The sequence below is a fragment of the Rhinopithecus roxellana genome, chromosome 6 (assembly GCF_007565055.1).
Source record: "Rhinopithecus roxellana isolate Shanxi Qingling chromosome 6, ASM756505v1, whole genome shotgun sequence".
NCBI lineage: Eukaryota > Metazoa > Chordata > Mammalia > Primates > Cercopithecidae > Rhinopithecus > Rhinopithecus roxellana.
Genome location: NC_044554.1, coordinates 21,417,170 through 21,443,182, shown reverse-complemented (window position 1 = coordinate 21,443,182; position 26,013 = coordinate 21,417,170). Strand labels below are relative to the sequence as shown.

The following is a 26,013-nucleotide window of genomic DNA, read 5'->3' as shown; positions in this document are numbered from 1 at the left end:
TACAGTAGATCCTAAGTTTTGAATGTCTTATATTAAACTTTTTTCTCAACTGAATATATATTTATAAGATCATTATAGAAAGCTCTAAGATAATCTATATAATCCATAAAATCATTAAACACCTGTGTGCATATGTGTTTGTATGTGTGTGTATGTATATACATATACATACATAAAGCCAAGATAAAATAATCTTGGGTATATTAGATTGTGTAAATATTGTAATGGTAAGGCAGTTGTATAAATTATAAAGAAGGGTGCATTTGCAGTTAGGATTTTGCTAAACACTTGGAATAAAATTTCAGGAAAATAATGTCTTTAAAAATCTCTACAAGGCAAATGGAAATTGAGAAAAGGGGTACAAATTATACATTGATGATACAGGAATGATTCAGTTAGTTAATGCAGCTTACATTTAAGTAGCCAAGAACCTATGTGAGAAAAAGAACAAAAAGAGTTTGGCATGTTTCAAAAATTATAATTAAAACTGACAGAATGTGCACTACCCCCAGCCCTGATCCCAAATACCTTAATTTTGAAAACCTCTGAGGGGTCCATGTAAGCAAACACATAGAAGTTAAGTGAAACTTTTATAGCAAAATAAATAAAGCAACAAGCTTTTTTTTTTTTTTTTTTTTTGGCCTAGTGTTTATTTGGACTATTTGAATGATAACATCAGTCAAATAATCACATGTGTGGATCTGAGTGTAGCCTCGATGTTATTAGAAATGCTTGCCTTTCTGAGACATAGATATAAGATTCATATAGTCTTACTTGTTTATTTTTTTACTGAAAGTATTTTATGAAAAATGTTTTACTAGATGATTGTTGTGGTAACAGGAACTTCTAGACAAAGCCATGCTTCAGTTGAAAATTAGAGGTATGGGTTCAAATGTTAGTTATGAGGGAGAACCCCCAGTGCTTTCTGGAGCATCTGGACTTCTTCCCTCACTTGAATTCATTTGATGATTGTTTAGGGTATGGCATTTAAATTGAATTATCAGTTAGGGTGGTCAACCTGCTTATAAAAATATTTCCATTTAGAAGTAAGCTCAACTATGTAAGCAGTAACCCTACGTTGAAATTTATAGACAGACCCAAAAATGACCTAACTGATGAATTAAAGAAAATGAAACCATTGCATTTTGATTGGGAATTCCTGGAGAGAAAGATAGATAGAGAGAGAGAAAAAAAAACAACTTCTATCATTCACTTAGAAACAGTCATTTATTCTTACAATTTGAAGTATTTAAAACTCGAATTATGTTCACCATGTGGCCTCTTACATAACCAGCTAAGGCAAACCTGGATGATGTAAGAGTGACTCACCTAAAACCTTACAAATGAAATAGCAACATCCCTGATGTACGTTTTGGGGACAGGGATTGTAATAATGTGATCTGTGTGACCAAGACCAGTGAAAGAACAGAGAACAGATGTGAAATCTCTTTTGAGATTTGTGCTCTGAAATCATGTGCAACAGTTAAAAGACATAAAACAATTAGAAAATGTCCATTCAAATAGTCAATCAACATGAATTAGGGAAAAGCTCTTAACATAGTTCAAACTGGAATTTGAACTCATGGAAAAGTGATTTTCTGCACGTCTATATTTAGAAATAGCTAAAATGATGGTAGTTTCTTTTGCTGTGCAGAAGCTCTTTAGTTTAATTAGATCCCATTTGTCAATTTTGGCTTTTGCTGCCATTGCTTTTGGTGTTTTAGACATGAATGGGGAAAAAATTTTTGCAATCTACTCATTTGACAAAGGCTAATATCCAGAACCTACAAAGAACTCAAACAAATTTACAAGAAAAAAACAAACAACCCCATCAAAAAGTGGGCAAAGGATATGAACAGACATTTCTCAAAAGAAGACATTCATACAGCCAACAGACACATGAAAAAATGCTCATCATCACTGGCCATCAGAGAAATGCAAATCAAAACCACAATGAGATACCATCTCACACCAGTTAGAATGGCAATCATTAAAAAGTCAGGAAACAACAGGTGCTGGAGAGGATGTGGAGAAATAGGAACACTTTTACACTGTTGGTGGGATCGTAAACTAGTTCAACCATTATGGAAAACAGTATGGCAATTCCTCAAGGATCTAGAACTGGATGTACCATATGACCCAGCCATCCCACTACTGGGTATATACCCAAAGGATTATAAATCATGCTGCTATAAAGACACATGCACACGTATGTTTATTGTGGCACTATTCACAATAGCAAAGACTTGGAATCAACCCAAATGTCCATCTGTGACAGACTGGATTAAGAAAATGTGGCACATATACACCATGGAATACTATGCAGCCATAAAAAAGGATGAGTTTGCGTCCTTTGTAGAGACATGGATGCAGCTGGAAACCATCATTCTTAGCAAACTATCACAAGAACAGAAAACCAAACACCGCATGTTCTCACTCATAGGTGGGAAGTGCACAATGAGATCACTTGGACTCAGGAAGGGGAACATCACACACCGGGGCCTATCATGGGGAGGGGGAAGGGGGGAGGGATTGCATTAGGAGTTATACCTGATATAAATGACGAATTGATGGGTGCTGATGAGTTGATGGGTGCAGCACACCAACATGGCACAAGTATACATATGTAACAAACCTGCACGTTATGCACATGTACCCTAGAACTTAAAGTATAATAATAAAAAATAAAAATAAATAAATAAAAAAAGAAATAGCTAAAATGTTGGTTTGAGAGTATTGGTTTACTTAGATTACTAAATTAGTAAAAATCAATATATGAAAAAATCATTTTATTAAGTATAGGTTGACCTCATGGAATTTACCTTTTATATTTTCACACTATTATTTAAATTTAGTGGCTTTCAATAAATACTTAAATTATAAAAACTCTCAATTGATTTTAAAATATTTTCATACTTTTTAGCATGTTAGGAACAGTCAATATTTTGGTTATATTTAAAAATCCTAGGAGCTTAGAATATCTACTTACATTTGTCAGCCAACTTTTATAGAAAATAAGTAATATACTAACAACATAATCATATGTGTGCATCCTAATTATTTCCATGGTGAAAACCATCAGAGTTTAATTGCCTTAAGCAACTTTGAAGTACAATGACCTTTCTGAATAGTTTTTCATTACTACATACCTATGAAATAGGGAAATCAACTTTTTTGCAGTGGCTCGCTATGTAGGTAACATATATAACTATGTAAGACAGGTGAAGTGAGGTTGGATCTCAAAGATGTATTTTCTTTTCTTTCTTTTATTTTCTCTTTTCTCTTCTTTTCTTTTATTTTCTTTCTTCCCTCCCTCCCTCCCTCCCTTCCTTGTTTCCTTCTTTCTTTCCTTCGTTCTTTCCTTCTTTCTTTCCTTTTTTCCTTCTTTCTTTCTTTTTTTTGAAAACGAATTTCGCTCTCATTGCCCAAGCTGGAGTGCAATGGCACAATCTCGGCTCACTGTAACCTCCAACTCCCAGGCTCAGGCGATTCTCCTGCCTCAGCCTCCCAAGTAGTTGGGATTACAGGCATGTATTACAAGGTCCGGCTAATTTTTTGTATTTTTAGTACTAACGGGGTTTCACCATGTTAGCCAGGATGGTCTTGAACTCCTGACTTCAGGTGATCCACCTGCCTCGGCCTCCCAAAGTGCTGAGATTACAAGCGTGAGCCTCCGTGCTTGGCCATGAAAGATGTACTTTCTATGAATGAAACATTAGTCATGCTCCTGCCTGAGGAATGGAATATGCAAGAGGACACTTAGGTACAAATTTAAATGTAGCAGCTGGAGTCTATATTTACAGTAGGTTATGTGATTTTCCTCTGGTCCCTTTCTGAAGTCTTTACTGACCTCAGTTTTTCTTGTCGTATCATTCAACCAGAAAACACTCTTTTTAATAGAAAATTTAGCTGTTTTATTTTGCCATTCAATTAAATTTTATTAAGCCTAATGAATACCTATTTTTCAATTCATCCAGGTACGTGTATTCACGTTTTCAGTTGGTCAACACAATTATGACAGAGGACCTATTCAGTGGATGGCCTGTGAAAACAAAGGTAACAAATCTGTTTTCTTCTAGTTAATTAGAAGAAAAAATATTTTGGTAGCTGTTATTAGGTGTGCTTATTTAAAATAAGCTAAAGTTGTAGCTAACTTTTATAAGAATCAGGCAGGAGTAAGATTATGAACATGTTTCTTTAGAGAAAACACATACAAATTTTGACATTAGCATTACATTATATGAAAATTCAGACATCTGATTATATTTCCACATTTATAAAATAATGTATTACACTGAATTATACTGGATGATATATATCAGATATAATCTTACATGAAAAATTAGGAATGAAACAATACCTGAATTTCATAAAGCTTAAGTATGAGAGTATGACATATATTTTTTTTCTCTGGGTGGTTTAATTACTGTTTTTGAAAAATCTTATCTTATACATTCCAGGATAATTCAAATGTTGTGCAGTGAGCTCATATTTTCACTCGGAAAGAATGATGTTACTGAGAAAAAAATATATTAATTTGAAAAATGAACTGTGATGCCATGGCAACAAAAAGAACCTAAATTTTTTCTGAAAGTTATATTTAGGCAAAGATTTTATATAAATATAATAATTATCCATCATGTATCTTTAATAATTTATCCAATGAAAAAATATTTTTAATGATTCCATGTTTCTTATTCCTTCATAGAAGAATAATATCTATTTTATAGTAACTAAGAAATGTAGTGAAATTTTTCACAAAGCCTGTGTGTTTGTTGTGATGATTCATAAACCATTTTCTTAATTTTGATATTTCAGTATTAGTTCAATTTTGAAGTGAAATATATTATTTTCAAAATACTCTTTATGAATATTTATAAAATAAAATAATTTTGTGGCCCTTGATTATAAAGTAACATTTATATATAAATATATATGTATATTTCAGGTTATTATTATGAAATTCCTTCCATTGGTGCAATAAGAATCAATACTCAGGTATGATTATTTAAAGCGTGTTTACATTTTTTTTTCAAGTATAAGATACTTCTTTTCTGGTTTAAATATGCTCCATATGGAGAAAATTAGTAAGAATGAAAAGATCTGTAATATTACACTTATATTAAAATACTGAGTATCTTGGTGATATATTGGTTTTATTTCATTAACACTGCAAGTGTTTTCAAACACCCAAAACTCAGGTAAATAAAACGAGTATATTGTTACTCTCAGATGTTAAAAACATCATAGAAAATACAGAAAATCAAATTTTCTAAAAATACATTTCATGTAATTTGAACTTGGTTCTGCAAATGATTTTTTAAAGTTTCTTCAAATTGTAGGTACCATGTATAAAATTAAACACTAATTATGCCGGACAAATTGTACAGGGACCTAGTTGGAACTTAAATACCTCCCAAATAACCCCTGTGGATCTATTTATCTATCTAAAATAAAGTTACAACAAGGAGATGATTCTTCTAACATCATTCAGTTGAAATCACGCCTGTTAAATAACTTTTTGTAGAATGTAGTAATTAAGTTATTTTAAATATTTATTATTTTTAAATCATAAATTACTATGAAAATTGCTACTCCTTTTTAAACATAGCTGAACAAAATAAACAAAATAAACAAAGTCAAAATTTAGCATAAATAACATGGCATTTGTGGAAGTGAATACTGAATACACTGAATGTTGAAATGAAACAGCAGCTGCATTTGAGTCTGATGTCTAGATTTGGCACAGTATTTCCTTTATTTTTTGATGTGTTTAAATGTAGTTTTGAATTTCAGCCAAACAATCTGTGATATGAAAGAAAGTATGTGGCTGCTTTATGATTTTAAATTTGTGCAATTCCATGCAGTAAATCACAGAGCCTTAAATAGTTTAGGTTAACATGAAACAATTCACAAGGAACGTATTTCACTTACTGGCTGTAACACAGAAAACAATGTTCTGATTGTTACTGGAAAAAAACTTGGGTAGATAGATTGTATAAATAATATAAGTCACATATTGTTGATTCAAAATACGTAGCCATACCACTTATGGAGTACCCAAAATAGAAGTTATCTGATTGTATATTCAGTATCAATAATTTTGATTCTATATTCATTTTTAACTCTAGGATATTTTTTTCTCTGTAATTTTTATTACAACACAGCATTCCTAGTTTTAACCACAACTTTTTTTTTTTTTTCCATAAACAGGAATATTTGGATGTTTTGGGAAGACCAATGGTTTTAGCAGGAGACAAAGCTAAGCAAGTCCAATGGACAAATGTGTACCTGGATGCATTGGTAAGAAGTTGAGCTGTTCAGTCAAAGACTTTCATAACAAAAGCACACAGATGATTTCTACTTCTTTCTAGATGATGTCTCTGTTACCTTTTCATTAAATCCTCCCCCAAATTTCTTATATCACAGACTTTTTTCCTGAAATTTATATAATTTACATAAAAACATAGACTTGTATGTAGTCGAGAATTACAAATACAAAGTGTTAGCTTATTGTCTGCTTGATCCCTTCATTGAGAATGTAGAATTTCCAACCTGGAATGTTGAATACATGGGCATTTCAGTAAATTTTTAAATTGTTAATATAAAAAAAAAAGATGAAAGTCTTCATGAATTTGAATCTATTTTTGCAGATTTTGGACAATAATTTAGAAGAAAGTATTTTTAAAGTATAGGAGCTAGTAGAAGCATAGAAGCGTGTCTAGCCTCCACAACTATAGCAGAATCTGCTAAAACTCAGGAATACATGCTGTTAGATAGGCAAAAACTTTACCCTATACTGAAATCGTCACAAACATCTTAATATATTAGTATAATCTTTTGTGCAAGATTCAATCTCAGACTTTTTATGGAGATACGTCATTGAGATGATCAAATCTGGTGTGAAATAAACACATGTTAAATTGTCCGTTGCACAACTGACATTTTAGTAAAGATATGTCATTAAATTCAAAAGCAGTGGTTCTCAACAGGGGGGTCTTTTTGCCCCTTACAGTTCATTTGGAAAAAATCTGTAGACATTTTTGATAGTCATGGCTTGAGGGGAGGGGTTGCTGCTGGCATCTAGAGCAAGCATGTCCAACCTGGGGCCCAGGATGGCTTGGAATGCAGCCCAACGCAAACTTTTACACTTTCTGAAAACATTATGAATTTTTTTTTGCTCTTTTTAAAATCTCATCAACTATTGTTAGTATTAGTGTATTTTAGGTGTGGCCCAAGACAATTCATCTTCTCTCAGTGTGGCCTAGGGAAGCCAAAAGATTGGACACCCCTGAGTGGATAGAGGCCAGGCATGCTGTTAAACATCCTTTAATGCAGAGGAAAACTGCCCACCACACACAACAAAGAATTATCCCTCCAAAAATGTCAATAGGGCCAAAGTTGAAAATTGTTTAAATGTAATTTTTACTTCCTGACATGAAAATTATAAATAATAATCATCGCACTTAAGCTTTATTCTTATGTTTAGTCTCAATGAGAAGAACTTATTAATGATTTACTAAAATAATATATTTGGAGAGAATCAAAATAATAAGACCTGAAAAATAAATGCTGATTCAGTAACCCTTTTCCCTACTTGGAGATCAGTAATATGTTGTTACTACTTTTCCAAATGTAATGATGAACCCACAGGGCAAAATTCAGTCCATTTAGAATTACTTATCGTTTGGTTTTTAGAAAATAAACATATACAGGAAGTTAAAAGAAACATAGGCACTATTAACATCAGCCTTGCACGCTAAGAAAGATAAAATGAAGCATGAAGCTTGCTTACCTCAAGCCCTAGCTTAAAATTACTGTGCAGTGTTCCTTTTAGACATCACGTATTTACTTAAGGTCACACAGTGATCCAAAGCTGTGGTCAAAATGTTGCACTTTTCAAATCCATCACAGGACAGTGTGTGATAGGAGGAGTCAATAATTATGCCCTGTTGTGTTTCTTTTGACTGGAAGTTCATTAGCCAGCATGTCTGCATTGCTGGTAAGGTTCTTACTGATAGCACAAATGACATTAGGAGGAAATGTTGGTTCTAAATGTGCTGTGCTATAAGCTGAAACTAAATGTAAAAAAAAAAAAAAAAAAAAAAAAAAAAAAAAAAAAAAAAAAACGTGAATTTGCTATTCATTGGACACATACAGCATTCTTTTTACTGGTTTGAAAATAATAAAGTGATCCCCATATATTCCTAGTTATTTGTTTATAATCTCTCCACACAGGAGATTAAAAATATATGTTGGTCAAAAATAAACAGTTATATTAAAAAAGAAAAGGTAAATATATTTTAAAACCAAATATAATGGATATAATGAGAAAAAGAATTCTGACTTCAAAATAAAGAAGCCAATATTGGGGCAAAGTGGATTGTGGTTAAGAAAATGGAGACATTTTAGCTGGTCATATTAGTGTCAGATTTTTGCAGTTGGTGGTGAAAAGTGAAACCATAGAAATGGAGTATAGCATAAAAGTTGGGGAAGGAAGCACTGAGTATATCAAAAAAATGATACCCTGGTCATTTTTGGTGATAAGGGGAGATTAGGACAATATTGTGGAGGGTTCATTTTAATTAGGAGACAAAGTGAAGCTCTTTATAAGAAGAGATATGACAAGAGTTGGGGCTCTAGAAAATATTTTTAAAATTCCAGGATAGAGAAATCTTGTTTTATTTCTCTCTTATTTTCTAGAGACACATGCAGTGCTCAAGAGTAGAGTACAAGTTTTTGGTCTGCTTAATAAATGAGGAGAAAAAATTCAAGTTGGGTTCCAATAAGTTCATTCATAATTATCTTAAATCCAATATGTTAGTAATCTAGTAACTCACTTTAGGCTATATTTTACCATTTTTAGAAGCAAATAATGGTATGCAGTAAAAATGCAAAGGAAATGATTACATCCATATCTACCTCGTCTTAAACCACGGTAGCATTTTTAAAACTCATACATATAGATTATACCTCTAAGAGACACTTCACCAAATCTTTACTGAATTACCTTTTGGATACCAGTTTTATGAATTAATCTATTCATATATATGTATCATATATATTCATATATATGTATTATATATAATATATATATATTAGATATATAATTGTATTAGTCTGTTCTCACGCTGCTGTGAAAAAATACCCGAGACTGAGTAATTGATAAAGAAGAGAGGTTTAATTGATTCACAGTTCCATGTGGCTGGGGAGGCCTCCAGAAACTTAAAATCATGGAGGAAGGCACCTCTTCATGGGGCGGCAGGAGAGAGAATAAGTGCTGAGCAAAGGAGGAAGCCACTTATAAAAACATTAGATCTCTTGAGAAATTACTATCATGAGAATAGAATGGGGGAAACCGTCCCATTATTCACTTACTTCTGGATCCCTCCCACAACACGTGGGGATTATGGGAACAACAATTGAAGATGAGATTTGGGTGGGAACACAGCCAAACCATGTCAATCATCATGCACCCAAATATGTTTGGTTGTTTCCTTAGTTTTATTTGTTGCAAATAATTTGGTATTTTGGTCTGCTGGAAGCTTCTCTATTATTGTCTCTCCTCCATAATTCATTCATCATTCCCATTGAATTTGGGCCTCCTATGTGCCCAATTATGAACCACAACCTGATACCACAACATTTGCTCCCTGATATTAATAAAATTTTTAATGTTCTAATGAATAATGATTCCAAATCCAACTTTATGAACTCGGTTCTGATTCCAGAACTGTGTTCCAAGTTCATGAACTTTGGATTTGGAATCACTATTTGTGAGATGATTAATAATATTTTCTCATTTTAGCAAATTCAAAATTTCAAACAATAATTTAAAAATTATTTTAAAGAGTGATTTTGATAAACAGGTAGTTTTGACATGAAATAGTGGCTAAAAATTATAATGGATATAGATGTCAGTAACAAAAGCAAACTCTGACTTGAAAATCAGTTTATTTCAACTAATCTCTATGAATTCATTTAATATATTAAATTATATGCCTATTAATAGGATGGCATTATTTCTATTATGTTAAACTCTTCAGACTAGACTTTTATATTTGATGCTTTCAGTTGTCTTTTCTTCATCATTTTACCTTGTCAAAAAGTACTGCTTATTTTGGGGGCTACTTAGAAGTAGTATTGCTTCTTCTGAAGAGCATAACACTTACTTAGAATATCCCAGATATGCAGTATCAATAGAATGTTTATTTTATTTATCATGCTATTCAACTGCACATTTGTCATTTAGCATTAAGTCTTTGGCTTAGGGCATAAAAAAAATTAAGAATGAGGCTACAAAAAGGGAAGCTAAGTAAATCACTTAAAATAATATTTTATTATCACTCTGCTTATGGAGGCCCTGATATTATTAGGTGAACTATCACTATTAAAAAGGGAGTAGACAGAGAGTTACTGAAATGCATACAGGCTGTTGACCAGTTGTGTAAGTTGATTATTTTTAAAGTTATCTTAGAATATTATTTTAAATGTTTCATGCTTCAGTAGCTGACTAGTAGGTCCTAATTTTCTCCAAGATATTTTCATTGATATTTTAAAAATAAATTTTAATAGATATTCAAAATGAGTTACTAATTTTTGTGGATCTTTATAAAGTAACTATAAAATGCAGTCTCAGATATCAAAGGCTAATGCACTCTGACAAAGCTTAAATTGTAATTTTAATTTGCCCTTTCTCTCTGAATCTATTTTTAGGAACTGGGACTTGTCATTACTGGAACTCTTCCGGTCTTCAACATAACCGGCCAATTTGAAAATAAGACAAACTTAAAGGTTAAAAGTTAATTGATAAAATTAATAATAATAAATGACAAACTGTGACGTTGAAGCTCAACATGGATAAGATATTTCCATAAGAAAACACACGCAGTGTAACTGTCTTGTGAGGCCAGAGGTCAAAGGCAACAGCTGCCTATGCGATAACCACCTGGGAAAAAGGAAATGCAGGTCAAACTCTCTGTTGCCCTAGAGCCAAGATTCAACTTAACTCCACTTAACTATGACCTGATGAGAACACAGAGTCAGACTCTGGGAGTAATTATATGATAAATGGACAGTAATATTGTGTGCATATTTTAAGAATCCATCTGAGATATTAATGGAGTTTAGAAAGAAAAATCCAAAGACCAAAAGCATGGTGATGTTTGTATCAGGTGTACATTGGTATATTAAATCATTCCTCCCCAACTCCCAAACAGTAGCTTTTTAAAAATTATCTTGTAACTTAAGGATCTGATTTAAATTAATATTTCTCTTTATTTTTTTCTATTTTAGGATACAAGAAGAATAATTTCATAGAATACTTAATTTTTATAGCACTGGTTTTTGGTCAGTGCAGTAAAATGCCTATTTAAAAGTTCTAAAAAATACGTATCTTATACTTATTGTTTCTTATTTGTTAAATGCTTTTGATTTTAAATAGGATTGCATTCCAATTTTTTAGTCTGATTCAGAAGGAATTTGAGATTTTGAAGTTGAGTTTTTCAATACTAGAGACTGATTTTATAATGTAGGTGATATACTTGATTTGAGTGAATATTTATTTCCACTTTATGGTTTCATGAAGTCTGTTGCACTTAAGCGTTGTTTGATCAGTTATTATATATCTCAGTTGAACTCCTTATTTTAATAAGGAGGCCATAGAAAACAGTTATTTCTCTTTGGGGACCCATTACCATTCTTACCTATCTGCAGGTTCTAAATATTGTAACTCATAAAAGAGTAACTCTCTAACTTTCTCATACGTGTTCACAAATCTCACTGTGAACTAAGAGATTGCTTCAGTTGGGAAGTTTTTGCTCAGACTAGGATTGGTTCATGGAAAAGAGCATAGTTGTTGACAGAACTTTCTTACTCTATCTGTACCTCCACAAAGTTTAAATGTTTTTGTAATTACTAGATTTTATAATTTTTTGCAAGCACATTTCAAATGTATTATTTTATAATTTATATAATTCCATTTGAAACAACAATTTTGGACTCAAAATTTTAACACAATTTCCATCTTTATGTCCCATGGAAGATCATGATGGCAGTTTGCCACAAATCTCCTCTACTTGCACCTAAAACTGTGATGCCTGTTGCTTGGTATATAGAAGTTATTAGCCGTGACTAGAAATAGTGTTTTTTAGGATTTTATCACCAATATGGTCACATACTTTCAGGATAGTTACATACGCAGGAACTATCTGCAGCAAAAATCCAATGTGTTCTTATTCTATATTGTGTAATCTTTAAGCTGGACATTCTTGTGGTTTCTTAATTATAGTAAACCATAAAGTCAGTCTAAACTCACATATAGAGACACACAGCTATAAGCGTTGACTATACGATAGCAGTGAAAATAAATATTAGAAGAAAAGGGTACAAGAAGTGTCAAACATTTTTATTTATCTTTTATATATTTTAGCCTCAATTATCTAGATTTTCTTTGCTAAGTTAAATGATAATGATGATAAAGTTGTAGGAAACAAAGCTGAGAATCCTTGTAAATTGACACCAAGAGTCCTTCACCGTATATATACATTTAAACTAATATGGAATATAACCATAATGCCAGCAAAATTTGAGCATATGATAATTGTGTAAAAATATGTAAATTTTTGATATAAAATGCCATTTTTGCTCTCTTATTATAGAACCAGCTGATTCTTGGTGTGATGGGGGTAGATGTGTCTTTGGAAGATATTAAAAGACTGACACCACGTTTTACAGTAAGATGAAATTTGCTCTTTTGATACCTTTTCTAGTTTAGAACTCTGTACTAATGTAGCTTGGCCACAAAGCACTTAGGTAATTCTCAAAAATTATGGACAGTTATCTTAGCAAAGGAACTACATGGTTAAAAGCATCTCTAAAATAAAATGATTCCATGTTATCTTTCAACATGCTATAAAATGTGTATTTAATACATTATGTATTTAAAAGAATCTAGATTTCTAATTGTGACTCAGGCATATCTAAGCTTATGTTTTTTCTTTTCCAGCTGTGCCCCAATGGGTATTACTTTGCAATCGATCCTAATGGTTATGTTTTATTACATCCAAATCTTCAGCCAAAGGTCGGTATATAATTTGTTTACACTGGGTAGTGTTTTGTAGAATTAATGACTAATGTTCCTAATAGGATTGTTGTTTTAACATTTATTATATAACACTAAATATCAAAGTACAGTCTGTAACGTGGCTCTCTTCTTAGATGTCAAGACAACACATCATAATATATGGAAGAGTGAAAGCCGTTTTCATTTTCTGTTACCAATTTAGCTGCAGTAATATTTTTATCTCAAAGACAGCCATTATCACCCACTGAGCCTCAATTTCATGCATTCCACTTCTGACTTTGATTTTAAGGCTGTAAGATAATAAAGGATATTGCTCCAGACATGAATTTGAACCTGATAAATATTAGTAATGTTCGTCTATGTCCAGGTCACATTTTCTATTGCCCTTCTCTTCTAGTAATTAACTCTGCTTTCCATATCCCAGAATGGTTTTCCTTTTACTTTAGGACAGGCCTGTAAAGAGACGTAAGAGATTGAATAAGTAAAATTCATGAGATGGGCTTCAGAAATGGGAAATATTTATTAATCAGCAAGTTAATCTGAAAGAGATAAAATGCCATCGATGAGCCATATTATCCTAATTTTTATGCCTATTTTCTCAAGATATTTTCATAAATTATCTTGAACAACTCATTTCACTCTTCATGAACTGCTTCACAGGGCATTAATAGCAAAATTTATTTAGACGTAAAATTAATCAAAGTCTTATAATTGTAACCTTAGAAGCATCTGTTTAGTTATTGCTTAACTTTGAAGATAATATTGAAGATCCTTTAAACCATGCAGACTTATGCATACTACTTCTTTCTCCCGAGTCATGGATATGTAATGTTAGCCATATATTAGAATATACCACAAGTGTGTGAACATACACACAAAGTTGTGTCATTTAAATATTGTTCAAATCCATGAGAGAACTATTGCTATTGAATGCAAAACTACATTAAATGTAATACATTAATTATCTATTTTAATACATTAAATAATATTACATTTTATAACTAATGTCTACTTTAATTTATCTGACTTTGGAACTTATTTCCATATCAAATTCATCATATAATTACTTGTAGCACATGTAGCTGTTGATCACCCTAGTTATGCTAAACGTGTTATTTTAATACAAATATTGCATAAGTACTTTTTCATATTATTATTAAACTACCACAGCTCTTTAAAAGTATAACCTGTTAAATTCCTCTTAAAAGAGTAATTTGTGTTTGGCTAATCATCCCATGATTTTGCTATAGCTTGAAAACTTATCTTTTTATATCTTAATTTTTTTAATAATTTTGCAGTATTATTGTTTGGGCTTTGTATATCTAGTGTATTTTCAATTAAATTCCCCTAACTAAAGTAATTCAAAAGTAATAAAAGTGTAACGTGGGCTGGGTGCGGTGGCTCCCACTTGTAATCCCAGCACTTTGGGAGGCCGAGGCAGGCGGATCACCTGAGGGCAGGAGTTCGAGACCAGCCTGGCCAACATGGTGAAACCATGTCTCTACTAAAAATACAAAATTAGCCGGGTGTGGCAGTGCATGCCTGTAATCCCAGCTACTCAGGAGGCTGAGTCAGGGGAATCTCTTGAACCTGGAAGGCAGAGGTTGCAGTGAGCCGAGACCACTCCATTGCACTCCAGCCTGGGCAACAAGAACGAAACTCCGTCTCAAAAAAAAAAAAAAAAAAAAAAAGTGTAATGTGATGAAGGGTGGGTGTGAAGGATCTCTACTTTTATAATTATAAACTTTAACCCTCACCCAAAGGAACTAAAATATATCATAGACAAAAAGAAGAATAAGGACAATAATGCATATATGATGGAGATATATATATATATATATATATATCTACCATCTAATGACTGTAACAGTTTAGGTGGTTTTCATAGTCAAAGAGAAGTAATAATTTGAAGTTTTTTTCTTTTCTACATTCTACTAAAAACCAATATTTATGTAGAAAATATTACTATTTGAATGACATTAACCTATATTTGGTTCATATTTGAAATAATTCACTAAAATTTAAAATATTACAGAGAAAATAAATTCTTTAGCAACTTCATTAAAGCCCAACTGATATTTTTCTTCCATATTATAAATTAGCTTTTCATATTTTTATATTTGGATTTTACTAAAGCAAATATTAATATGTAACAGAAAGACATCTCCAAAAATACTATTTCAGAACACCATGAAAAAGAAATTATTCTGAATATCAGTGTATTCTTTATTTCTGAAGTTCATGCTTGTGAATTAAATATGCTTGTGAATTCTCATCATTAACTCAGTAAATATTATGATTTCCATTTTGTGGCTAAAGGAGGACGCTATACAGATTGATACAAGACCTCATAAAAGGATGACATAGTATAAGATAATTGTTTTAGAAATACGCAAATACAAAGGAACATATGGTGACAGTATACTAACAAAATTAATTTTAATTATTTTATCAGAAATTCATTAATACAAGTGAAGAAAGGGCCGGGCGCGGTGGCTCAAGCCTGTAATCCCAGCACTTTGGGAGGCCGAGACGGGCGGATCACGAGGTCAGGAGATCGAAACCATCCTGGCGAACACGGTGAAACCCCGTCTCTACTAAAAAATCCAAAAAACTAGCCGGGCGAGGTGGCGGGCGCCTGTAGTCCCAGCTACTCGGGAGGCTGAGGCAGGAGAATGGCATAAACCCAGGAGGCGGAGCTTGCAGTGAGCTGAGATCCGGCCACTGCACTCCAGCCTGGGCGACAGAGAGAGACTCCGTCTCAAAAGAAAAAAAAAAAAAAAAAAAAAAAAAAAAAAAAAAAGTGAAGAAAAATAATGCTTATCTATAGCAGCCATTATTATTTAATAAGGTGAAAATCTAATGTTATGCAAGTATTTTTTGATCAATGCCTGTGTTTTCCTCCTGATATGGGAACCTTAATTAAAATATTTCAGTGAAAGTTTTTTTGTAGATGAGTGTTTTTTAAAAGCCCCCAGAATATCATTAAATAAAATAGCTACGGACTTTTCACATATTTAATTTTTAAGGACTCACAACATTTTCTAAGCTTGTACTTTTACGAGCATGACCACATTTTGACATGAGTTGAATTATATATTCTGCTTTATTCCAAAAAGCATTTTAACTTTCTTCCATTTTGTGTCATTCAAATAACCAGGTTAGGTCTACTTAGTTAGATACCTCATTTTGTTCAATTCTAAGAAATATGTATTGTATAGGAAATTGTGCAGAATCTATGTTTGAGAAGTTAATATTTAAAATAAATCTACACTGTTATGGTTACATTCTCCATTAGTTCCACAGATAGAACATTTGGTATCACTTCAGAAAACAAAGGCACAAATATTAAACATTAAAACTTTTTAATATCATATAATTTTCTTAGTTCATTCAGGCTGCTGTAACAAAATACCATAGACTGGGTGGCTTATAAACAGAATTTAGTAACTCACAGTTCTGAAGACTGGGAAGTACAAGATGAAGGCTTGGGCAGATGGGTGTTCTGTGAGGGTTTGCCTCCCTATACACAGCCATCTTCTCACTCTAACCTCACGTGGAGAAGGGGTGAGACGTCTCTCTCTAGGTCCTCTTTTATAAGGGCACCAGTCCCATTCAGGAGGGACCCACCAACCAGGACCTAGTCACCTCCCAAAAGCCTTTGGATACCATCATCTCTGGGGATGAGGATTTCAACATATAAATTGAGGGATGGACATTAAAAATATTTATATTTGGGTCGTGTAAATTCTAACAATTGTTGTTTTTCTTTTTCTTTTTTTTTTTTTCTTTTTTTGGTCAAATCGATGGAAAAGTAATCTGGGACAAACAACCTTTTTTCCCACTTCCCAAATATGTACTTTTCTAGAAAAAGAAAAATAATAGTCATTTTTCTTAAAAATGACTATTCATGTAACAGTTTTTATTCGTTGAAGATATTTTTAAATTTCTATTTTATTGACTCATGAACTCCATACCTACCAAATACTTTGAATTCTAAGTCTATCATTTAGATCTTTTTCCAATCAAGGAAATATCTGAGGAAAATTGATTATAGGATAGAACCCCTACCTATGTTGATATGTAGTATGATGAATTACCATTTTTCTGTTGCTTCAGCCTATTGGTGTAGGTATACCAACAATTAATTTAAGAAAAAGGAGACCCAATATCCAGGTAACGGTGAATGAAGGTAGACTTAACAGTGCTTTCAAATTTGCTAAATCCGACTTGAGATTAAGCTTCTGTTCTTAAAGCTTATATAATTAAAGCTGCCTTTCCTGACATCAAGCTTCCAGAGCATGAAATGGAGATGAGCATCATTTCTTAATAAACCAGAGCAAAAAATGTTATTAATAATGGTAGAGGGTATGTATTGGCTAACTAAAGATTGCAAAGTCAATTATGGAATCAGGTTAATAATCAGAGAAATCATAAAGAGATGGCTTCTAAAAATAAATTTGTTCTTAAAATTATAAAATTAATATCAAATTCATGTGATCCTAACAATTTGCTTGTAAATTTACTTCTAAGTGGAAATAAAATACAATTCCTATGTGACAGTTGCCATAAGCCACACATTTTAAGCCAAAACTTCTAAAAAGTGTAATTTGGGGTTAGACATTAAAGAAATTTCCCTTAGCTAATTAAAAATGTACCAAAGTGCAAATAAGTAGTGAATTTTATTACCTGGCAAACTCATTGCAAAAGCTTTTCCTTTTGGCAACAAAACTTCCGTTATCATATGTATGCAATATTTCTATATGCACAGTAAAACTATTAATAATCAGCATAAAAGGATACTTCCAGAATTTCAAAGGATGTTCAACATTATTTAAGATTTTATAGGTAAGCCTACCATTTCTTTAAAAAAGTTGGTGACATTAAGGCCGACCGCAGTGGCTCATGCCTGTAATCTCAGCACTTTGGGAGGCTGAGGAGGGCAGATCACAAGGTCAGCAGTTCAAGACCAGCCTGGCCAACATAGTGAAACCCTGTCTCTACTTAAAACATAAAAATAAAAAAATACAAAAGAAATTAGTTAGGCATGGTGGCTCATGCCAGTAGTCCCAGCTACTCGAAAAGCTGAGGCAGGAGAATCGCTTGGACCCGGGAGGTGGAGGTTGTGGTGAGCCAAGATTGTGCCACTGCCTCCAGGCTGGGTGACAGAGCGAGACCCATCTCAAAAAAAAAAAAAAATGAATAAATACATAAAAAAGTGGGTGACATTAAAATGAAGAGGTAATATGTCATTAAGAAGAGATGGATAAGCTATGAAGTAGTAGAACTGAGTGCTAGTTTGGTTCTAATAGCCAACACTGTGTTCTTGAGCACTCCACTAAATCCTGTAGTGCTTCAATTTCTTCATCTGAAAAGCAGGAGAATTGAACTAGTTTCCACCCTACACAGTATATTCACCTAGGAAATTAAATAATGTATGTCAGTTCCCTGCCTCATCCTCTGAAAATTCTGATTTAATTTGGCAATGATGGGACCAGGCCTCTAAATCGTTTTTGTTTTGTTTTGTTTATTTTATTTTATTTTCTGAGATGGGTCTCACTCTGTCGCTAGGCTGGAGTGCAGTGGCACGATCTCAGCTTACTGCAACCTCTGCCTCCCAGGTTCATATGATTCTCCTGCCTCAGCCTCCCGAGTAGCTGGGATTACAGCTTCCAGCCACCATGCCCAGCTAATTTTTGTATTTTTAGTAGAGACGAGGTTTCATTACCTTGTCCAGGATGGTCTCAATCTCTCGACTTCGTGATCCACCTGCCTCGGCCTGCCAAAGTGCTGGGATTACAAGGGTGAGCCACCATGCCCGGCCTCTAAATAGTTTTTAAAGCTCCCCATGGAGTTCTAAAGTGCAGAGCCACTGAACTAGTTGAGAAGCTTTAACTCCCTTCCAGTGCTAGAATTATAGAACAAACTGAATTTCATATTGTTGCATATGAAAGTCTCATATCTTTTATAATTCCTATAAAGTTTAAAATTATGTTTATGCCTTTCTTGATATAGTATATTATTTTGTTACTATCCTTGCATGTTTCTTTTTATATATTATCTTATACTTTTGCAGTCATGTGCATTTTAGTGAATTTTTGTATTTGCAGCAACCTCAAATATTGCATGTAACTCTTAACAATATAATTAAAAAATAAACAACCTGAAAATGGTTTGTTTTATTTTTGTTTTCATTCTAAGAAAACTCTAAATGGCAAACTAGCAACCATACAAGACTCCTCAATTTGAAGGACATTTTTGCACTAAGTACCATTTGTAATACTATCTAGTAATTATTTCAATTTAAAATTTGTTAACTTTGCATTCTTTCCTTTCCACAAATGGTATGGTAGTTATTTCCATTGATATCCAAATTTTGCAAATGAGAAATACTAGGTATTTTAAATATCAAACAAAAATAATGGGTATGCGAGACTATTTTCCATTTCTTCAGCCTCTCTTGGTGCTTTCTTATTGAAAGATTATGCTTTTGAATTTTGTAGTCACCATGCCCTTGATGGATCTTTTAAAAAAATGGTCAGCTAGATTGCTATTTTAAAAGTACAAGTTATGCATTGAGATTTTTCTTTTATGATTTCATTTTCTTCTCTGTGTCTTTGTATGCTGGATTGGGACATGATCTTCATATTGCCAATTCTTCCTGATAATGCCTCCTCCATGCATGCTGTTTGGGTCTGGTCATGCTATGCATTATCCATTGCATGTAAGATAAATACTCTTATTTCTGTTTACTTTTTATTATTTTCATTATTTTGACTTTGTTTTGCAGTGAGTTTGTTAAAATTTTAATGCTGATATGGTGTTTGTGTGAAGACGATTTATTTCATGGGACATTAAATGAGCAATGCGGAATAATATTGTAAACTTTGGAGTATCCTTTTGTTAGGGACTTCCTAGGTTCCATTTTTTAAACAAAGAAATTAGAAGGATTTTCAACATTGGCTTTTTTTTTTTTCTTCTTTTAAAATACACTACATTTCAAATGAGTATTTCCTTTTCAGGCAGTAAGATGTCATTAGTATCTTACCAATACTGGTCAGCATTTTCACCTTTGAAAAATTTAATACTTATTTTCAGTATTCTAGAATCTTCTGATGATAGTGATAGAGTACTTAAGCAGTGAATATTTTTTCAATTAAAGTGCCAGACATGGCTGTTTTTTTAAAATTTGCCTTTAAGAATGTTCATTTATCAAAAACTATAGCAATAAAAAATTTTCATCTTTAGGTGGAATTACTCTTTGAAGGAAGGCATTTTTGTCAGTAAATATTTGCCATGTATACTATGTCATTCAGCATCTTGATAAGATATGCTTAATTTTCGTACATTTTTACTTATTGCAACTGTCTTGGGCAGTTTCTTCCTAAAACAGTGCTTGAAACAGTGATGATCCAAGTATCTTTTGAAAGAGCCTGTGAGGCTTATATTATTAAAGTTTGAATGACCTTTGCACTGATCCAGCATAGTTTGCATTTGTTACTGGTATCCAGTTATCAGATTTAGGTAATATTTTAATAAAAATTAAAAATTCAATTTATAAAATTTTGCAATTATAAATTACATATACCTATTATGATTTTATTGGTCTAGTAAGCTTTAAAATTTTAGTATGACATGTTACATTACTTAGGAAGTTATAGAGGAATTAACTGTATTTTGTTTATCAAATAGTTCAATGAATCTTCATTTTGCAATTGAGAAAATATGAGGTAAATTTGCCAGACTAACAGTATCATTTTATATAATGATATCGATAAATAAGAATTTATCTTATTCCCCAGTATTATTTATTTATTATTATACACCAGCAAGAAGAAGCAATAGGAAATAGTATTCAGTGAACCCAGGGGTTATTATCCTAGTAAGACTTTAATTATAATAACTAATCTTAAAATCTTTATGGCAACCACAAGTTTATCTTATGCATTCTGGTGTCGTTTGAATTATTAAAATATAAAATTTCTTAGATTGAAATATATGAAGCACACTTGCACCTTTTCTTTATACACTTTCAGAAGGAAGAACAGGTCCAATAGAATGTTTTACTTGGCAAATGTAAATATAATTTTAAAACATTTTATCATATACTTTTTTTTTTTTTTACAAATTTTAAAAGTATGCCTACATGTTGCCATTGTTTTATGGCCAAATAAGTTATCCAAATGGCTATATTTTGCCCCTTTCCCATGCTAATTAATGAAAAGAAAGTTGTGAATGGTTCTTCAGAAGTAGTGTGCCCAAAGAGCTTGTGATTAGAAATGCAGTATCAAATACACCACTCAAAATGAGACTCTCTTCACTTTGTTATTAATTAAGATTGCCTGCACTGAAAGCTCAATCTCTAGCTTTTATATATGTAAGCTATATATATATATATGTGTGTGTGTATGTATATATATATATATATATGAAATAAGATACCTTTATATAGTTATTGTATCCTAGGTAAGTAATTTTTGCACAATTAATTTCATAAAAACCCATTGAATTGTTTTATACACAGCATCATTGTATAACGTTACGTGTACCTAATTATTATTGTTTTCTGTGTAGAACCCCAAATCTCAGGAGCCAGTAACATTGGATTTCCTTGATGCAGAGTTAGAGAATGATATTAAAGTGGAGGTGAGTGGAATCAGTAAGACTAAACAGTTCCTCAGGTCAGATGCTGGTGTGCACTCCTTCTACAAGTATCTGTTGAACAGCTACAATGTGTTAGCTTGTTTGTTAGATACTGTATACACAAAGATGAATGTTCTGTGTCATTAAAATTTTCTAGATCCCGGGTTTTCCCTATCCGGAAGATCATAGGAAAAGGAATAAATGTTTAAGTTGGGTTTGACCTTAGTGTTCTTTCTCTTTCTAAAGGTAGACATATTTTTACTTTTCTAATACAAATTTATCTTGTAAACGTCAGTAAAACTCATAGAGATGGAGGATGTTGTTATAGTATTGAAAAAAGACTTGGAAGGAATCCAGCCACTCAAGCACATAAGGAGTAGCATGAGAGAAGCTGCCATGTTTGCCTTAATACATTTTACTTGGCAATCTATTTTATTTCAAAAGCAAAATTGCATATTTCCTCCTCTGAGAGAGTCTTCCATAATAATGAGAATATTAATAAGAAAAATAAAATAAATAATAAATAACATTAGGTATATGACATATGTTAGTCATGGATTCTCAAGAAGCTTGGAAATTGGTGTTGCTATTATTATTTCACACTATAATATCTGTTGTACTGATGATACATTTGAGGTACAGAGAGGTTAAATAGTTTCTCTACAGTTCTTCAGCTAATAAGTAGCAGAACTTGGCTCTTGCATTCCAGATTACAGATTTTTAGGATTTTTCCAGATGGATTAACTCCTTTGCAAAGGCCATCATATTTCTTTTATAGCTTGTTACAGTGCATTTTAATTGTAGAACAATAGAATTTAATCTATTTTAATTACCCTAGACTGTGGCCTTGTGTTAGGGTGTTTAGGTGATTAATAATGTTTGTTGTAAAGTACTGGACATAATAAAGTAGGATAAAGTAATAGGGATAAGCTTGGTGTCTGGGCTGTCACTCCACTGAGTGACCAAAATGATCTTATTTATATTCTCCAAGCCTCAGTTTCTTCTAAATCAATTAGTAATAGTGATCGAATGAAATAATATATAGAAAGGACTTAGCAAAAGACCTGGTTCATGGTAAAGTCTTTATTATTTTTGAGCTCTTCATAAGTGCACACTCAACTTACATTAGAAGCTGTTATCTACTCCTTCCTTTCAGACCCAAATATTTGAAATTAGATACATCACACATTCATATATTCTTCAGATTATTCCTTTAATCACACCAAGTTTGTTTACTTATTATTTGTAGTTGCCTGAAGCCAAATGTAAATCACTGGTTGAGTTATAAAAAATAAGTTGAGGAAACTTCTGAGAATTGCCAGTAGACTGGAATATTTAGTAGATAATGTGACCTTGCACCTTTTTTTTTTTTTTTTTTTTTTTGAGATGGAGTCTTGCTCTGTCACCTAGGCTGGAGTGCAATGGTGCAATCTCGGCTCACTGCAACATCCACCTCCGGGGTTCACGCCATTCTCCTGCCTCAGCTTCCTGAGTAGCTGGGATTATAGGCGCCTGCCACCATGCCTGACCAATTTTTGTATTTTTAGTAGAAATGGGGTTTCATCATGCTGGCCAGGCTGGTCTCGAACTCTCAACCTCAAGCAATTTGCCTGACTCAGCCTCCCAAAGTTCTGGGATTACAGGAGTGAGCCACCGCACCTGGCCAACCTTGCATTTTTAACGATTTGGAGTATTCTACTGAAGGAGACTCAAATCTGTTATCTGAAATCCAAATAGGTGTTTACAGTTTTCTCTATCCTTTATTTAGATTTTTTTTACTCCAGATATAAGAATTACTAACAAAAAAGTATAAAGAGTCCTCTTAAAAAATATTTTCTCACATGAAACTCATTGTGTAAGGCAGAAATTCAAAGCATTCCGTGTTGTGTTATATGTAATTTTGTACATATACATTTCTATGTCTCAGTGACTACTTTCCACTCCAATGTGGCCAGCCGTAATGTAATTGACCATTCATTTTATTAATTATGTTTCAAAAACTACCAACAGATTGAAAATATTTCATGAAGGATGTTTTATTTAAATTTTAAAATAGTATAAAATGAGTATAATATGGTAACTTAAAAAAATTCCCAGAGAACAACTGCAGATACTGGTAAAACTAACTCCCTATTTTTATTTTATTTGTTCTACATAAAGAAAAGAACTTAAAAAACTACCATGTTAATAGTCATACTTTGGCAGGTCAGCTTTGTTTCTAGAATAAAGTAGTTGTTTCATTCACTCTTAGATTCGAAATAAGATGATTGATGGGGAAAGTGGAGAAAAAACATTCAGAACTCTGGTTAAATCTCAAGATGAGGTAAGAATTGATTCTAGCTTATTCTTAAATAAAAATTATATCAAGAAAATTTGATATTGGTAATTTGTCCTTTTTTCTATTAATCCACTATTATAAAACGGATATCTCTAGGAAACAATTTTTCTTTTTTTAAAACACTTCTTAGCTGGAGGGATATTTTCACAAAGATATATTTTTAACTCTTTTTTTCTTTTTATAAAACACTATTGCTTTAGGTTTCTTGATGTTTTCTTATACATTAACAGTATATTCTTGAAATTATACTTTACATATATTTTATGAGAAATAGAATGCGCAATTTTGCCATGTTGTTTTACACCATGCCAATGTTGCAAAATTGAAGTTAATATTTAATAGCTATGTGTTTTATATGATTTGTCTAGGTAGATGTTCTAATTATTGAGTTCCATATATTAATTATTTTGTATTTTTAGCTTTTTGTTTACTTGTTTCTGGCTTGATTTATCTTCATTTACTAGTTACACACTTTAAAATTTCCCAGCACTTACATCTGAAATTAAATCCTGTGATAACACAACTACCCCCACAAATAATTGATTTATGTCTATTATCATATTGGAGTATGCCTATTATCAGTCAGATGTGGAGTACATACAGACATTTTTACATTTGAGTATTTGAAAAATATAGGTCTCAGAAGCTTTTGAACCTGGAAATGTAATTTAAGCTTTTATGTATAACCTATATCCTTTTCCTCACAATCTCATCCTTTTTAGATGGATGACATTTCTCTGAAATTCCTCATCAGATCCTTCCCTAGGTGGAAGGTGAGCTAGGATCTGACTATGATCCTTCATTAGCACATGGCCTTTCTCATTTTAATATCATTATGAGTCCCTATTACAGAACACAAAGGGAGGTATATTTACATTTCAGTCTTTGTTGAAACTTCAAATCTATTTACTTAGACTTTTGCACATTCTTTTCTCAGCTTACAAAGTAATTTTCTATTAACTTCCATTGATATTTTCCCCCTTCAATTTACTGCAAATTACTTTTTTTGACAAATATTCAGCTAAAGTCTATATTTTCCTATCTTAGAATTTTAAAATGTCTCTCATGAACACACTATTGTAAATAGACATAACTGCTAATCTTCAATTACTATGTTGCCTTCCTTGTACTCCAGATTTCTATGTATGTTGGTATTTCAAGAAAAGTTATTATTTACTCTATGAGTGACTATAATTTGTGTCACTATTCACTATTTTATAGACAATCAAAACAGTTACAACTCTGTGCATACATATTACTCTAATTTTTAGGTGGTATCTTTCAAAAGCTCTTTCTAAATGGTCTATGTAAGGGATTTTGCAGAGATATTTAGGATGTGATAGTAACCTTCACATTATAGTATTACGCGGTTTAGCCAAAGTAGCTGAATTCCACAGGCTTAGGTTAGCTATTAACTTTGAAGTTGATTTTTGTGGTTGTTGTAGGAATTATATAACCTTTCTTGTACCATTTTCCGTATTGATGAGCTAGGAATCTCCAGTGTTAGCACATTTCACAATGTTTGGCATGAGTTGGAAGTAATTTGAAATTCCTCACCTAGGAAATGTTTCCCACAGAACCTCTCTTTACACCTGATTTGTTGAATATTTTTCACCAAAACCTGTCTGAAATTAATTTGTAAACATTTTTTTCATGGTCATGTCTTTCATGAGTGTTACTACTCTATGAAAATTGTAAGTGTATGGAATACATGAGAAATTATATGAATAATCAAATGTTTAATACATATATGCTAACCCTTATGATACTGTATTTTTATGGATTTTAGTGTTACCACTGAAATAAGTTTAAAATAGAATTAGAGCTTTTCAATTTAATTTATGCCCAAGTGAATCTGTTTTGTTGGAATCTGAAAATAGTTTGTATTTATTACACATATTCCATCAACAGTCCTTTATAACTATATGCTTGGGCTAAAACTAGAATG

The 26,013-nt window shown here is 32.3% G+C and overlaps 1 protein-coding gene across 4 annotated transcripts in view; it reads left to right on the top strand.

Annotated features, from left to right (window-relative positions):
• CACNA2D1 (calcium voltage-gated channel auxiliary subunit alpha2delta 1) overlaps positions 1 to 26,013 on the top strand; it is a 517,017-nt gene that overhangs the window by 444,317 nt on the left and 46,687 nt on the right. For 2 of the 4 annotated variants that reach the window (XR_004058100.1, XM_010387918.2), the window contains exons 13-21: positions 3,978 to 4,056; positions 4,949 to 4,998; positions 6,214 to 6,303; positions 10,717 to 10,794; positions 12,660 to 12,734; positions 13,007 to 13,081; positions 17,204 to 17,260; positions 21,659 to 21,730; positions 23,979 to 24,050. Coding sequence is in view for 3 of the 4 variants with exons in the window: in XM_010387918.2 (XP_010386220.1) it covers positions 3,978 to 4,056; positions 4,949 to 4,998; positions 6,214 to 6,303; positions 10,717 to 10,794; positions 12,660 to 12,734; positions 13,007 to 13,081; positions 17,204 to 17,260; positions 21,659 to 21,730; positions 23,979 to 24,050 (648 nt within the window). In the remaining variant the exon portion in view is untranslated. The remainder of the gene's footprint in view (positions 1 to 3,977; positions 4,057 to 4,948; positions 4,999 to 6,213; positions 6,304 to 10,716; positions 10,795 to 12,659; positions 12,735 to 13,006; positions 13,082 to 17,203; positions 17,261 to 21,658; positions 21,731 to 23,978; positions 24,051 to 26,013) is intronic. The other 2 variants (XM_030933213.1, XM_010387919.2) reach the window with 2 other exon arrangements.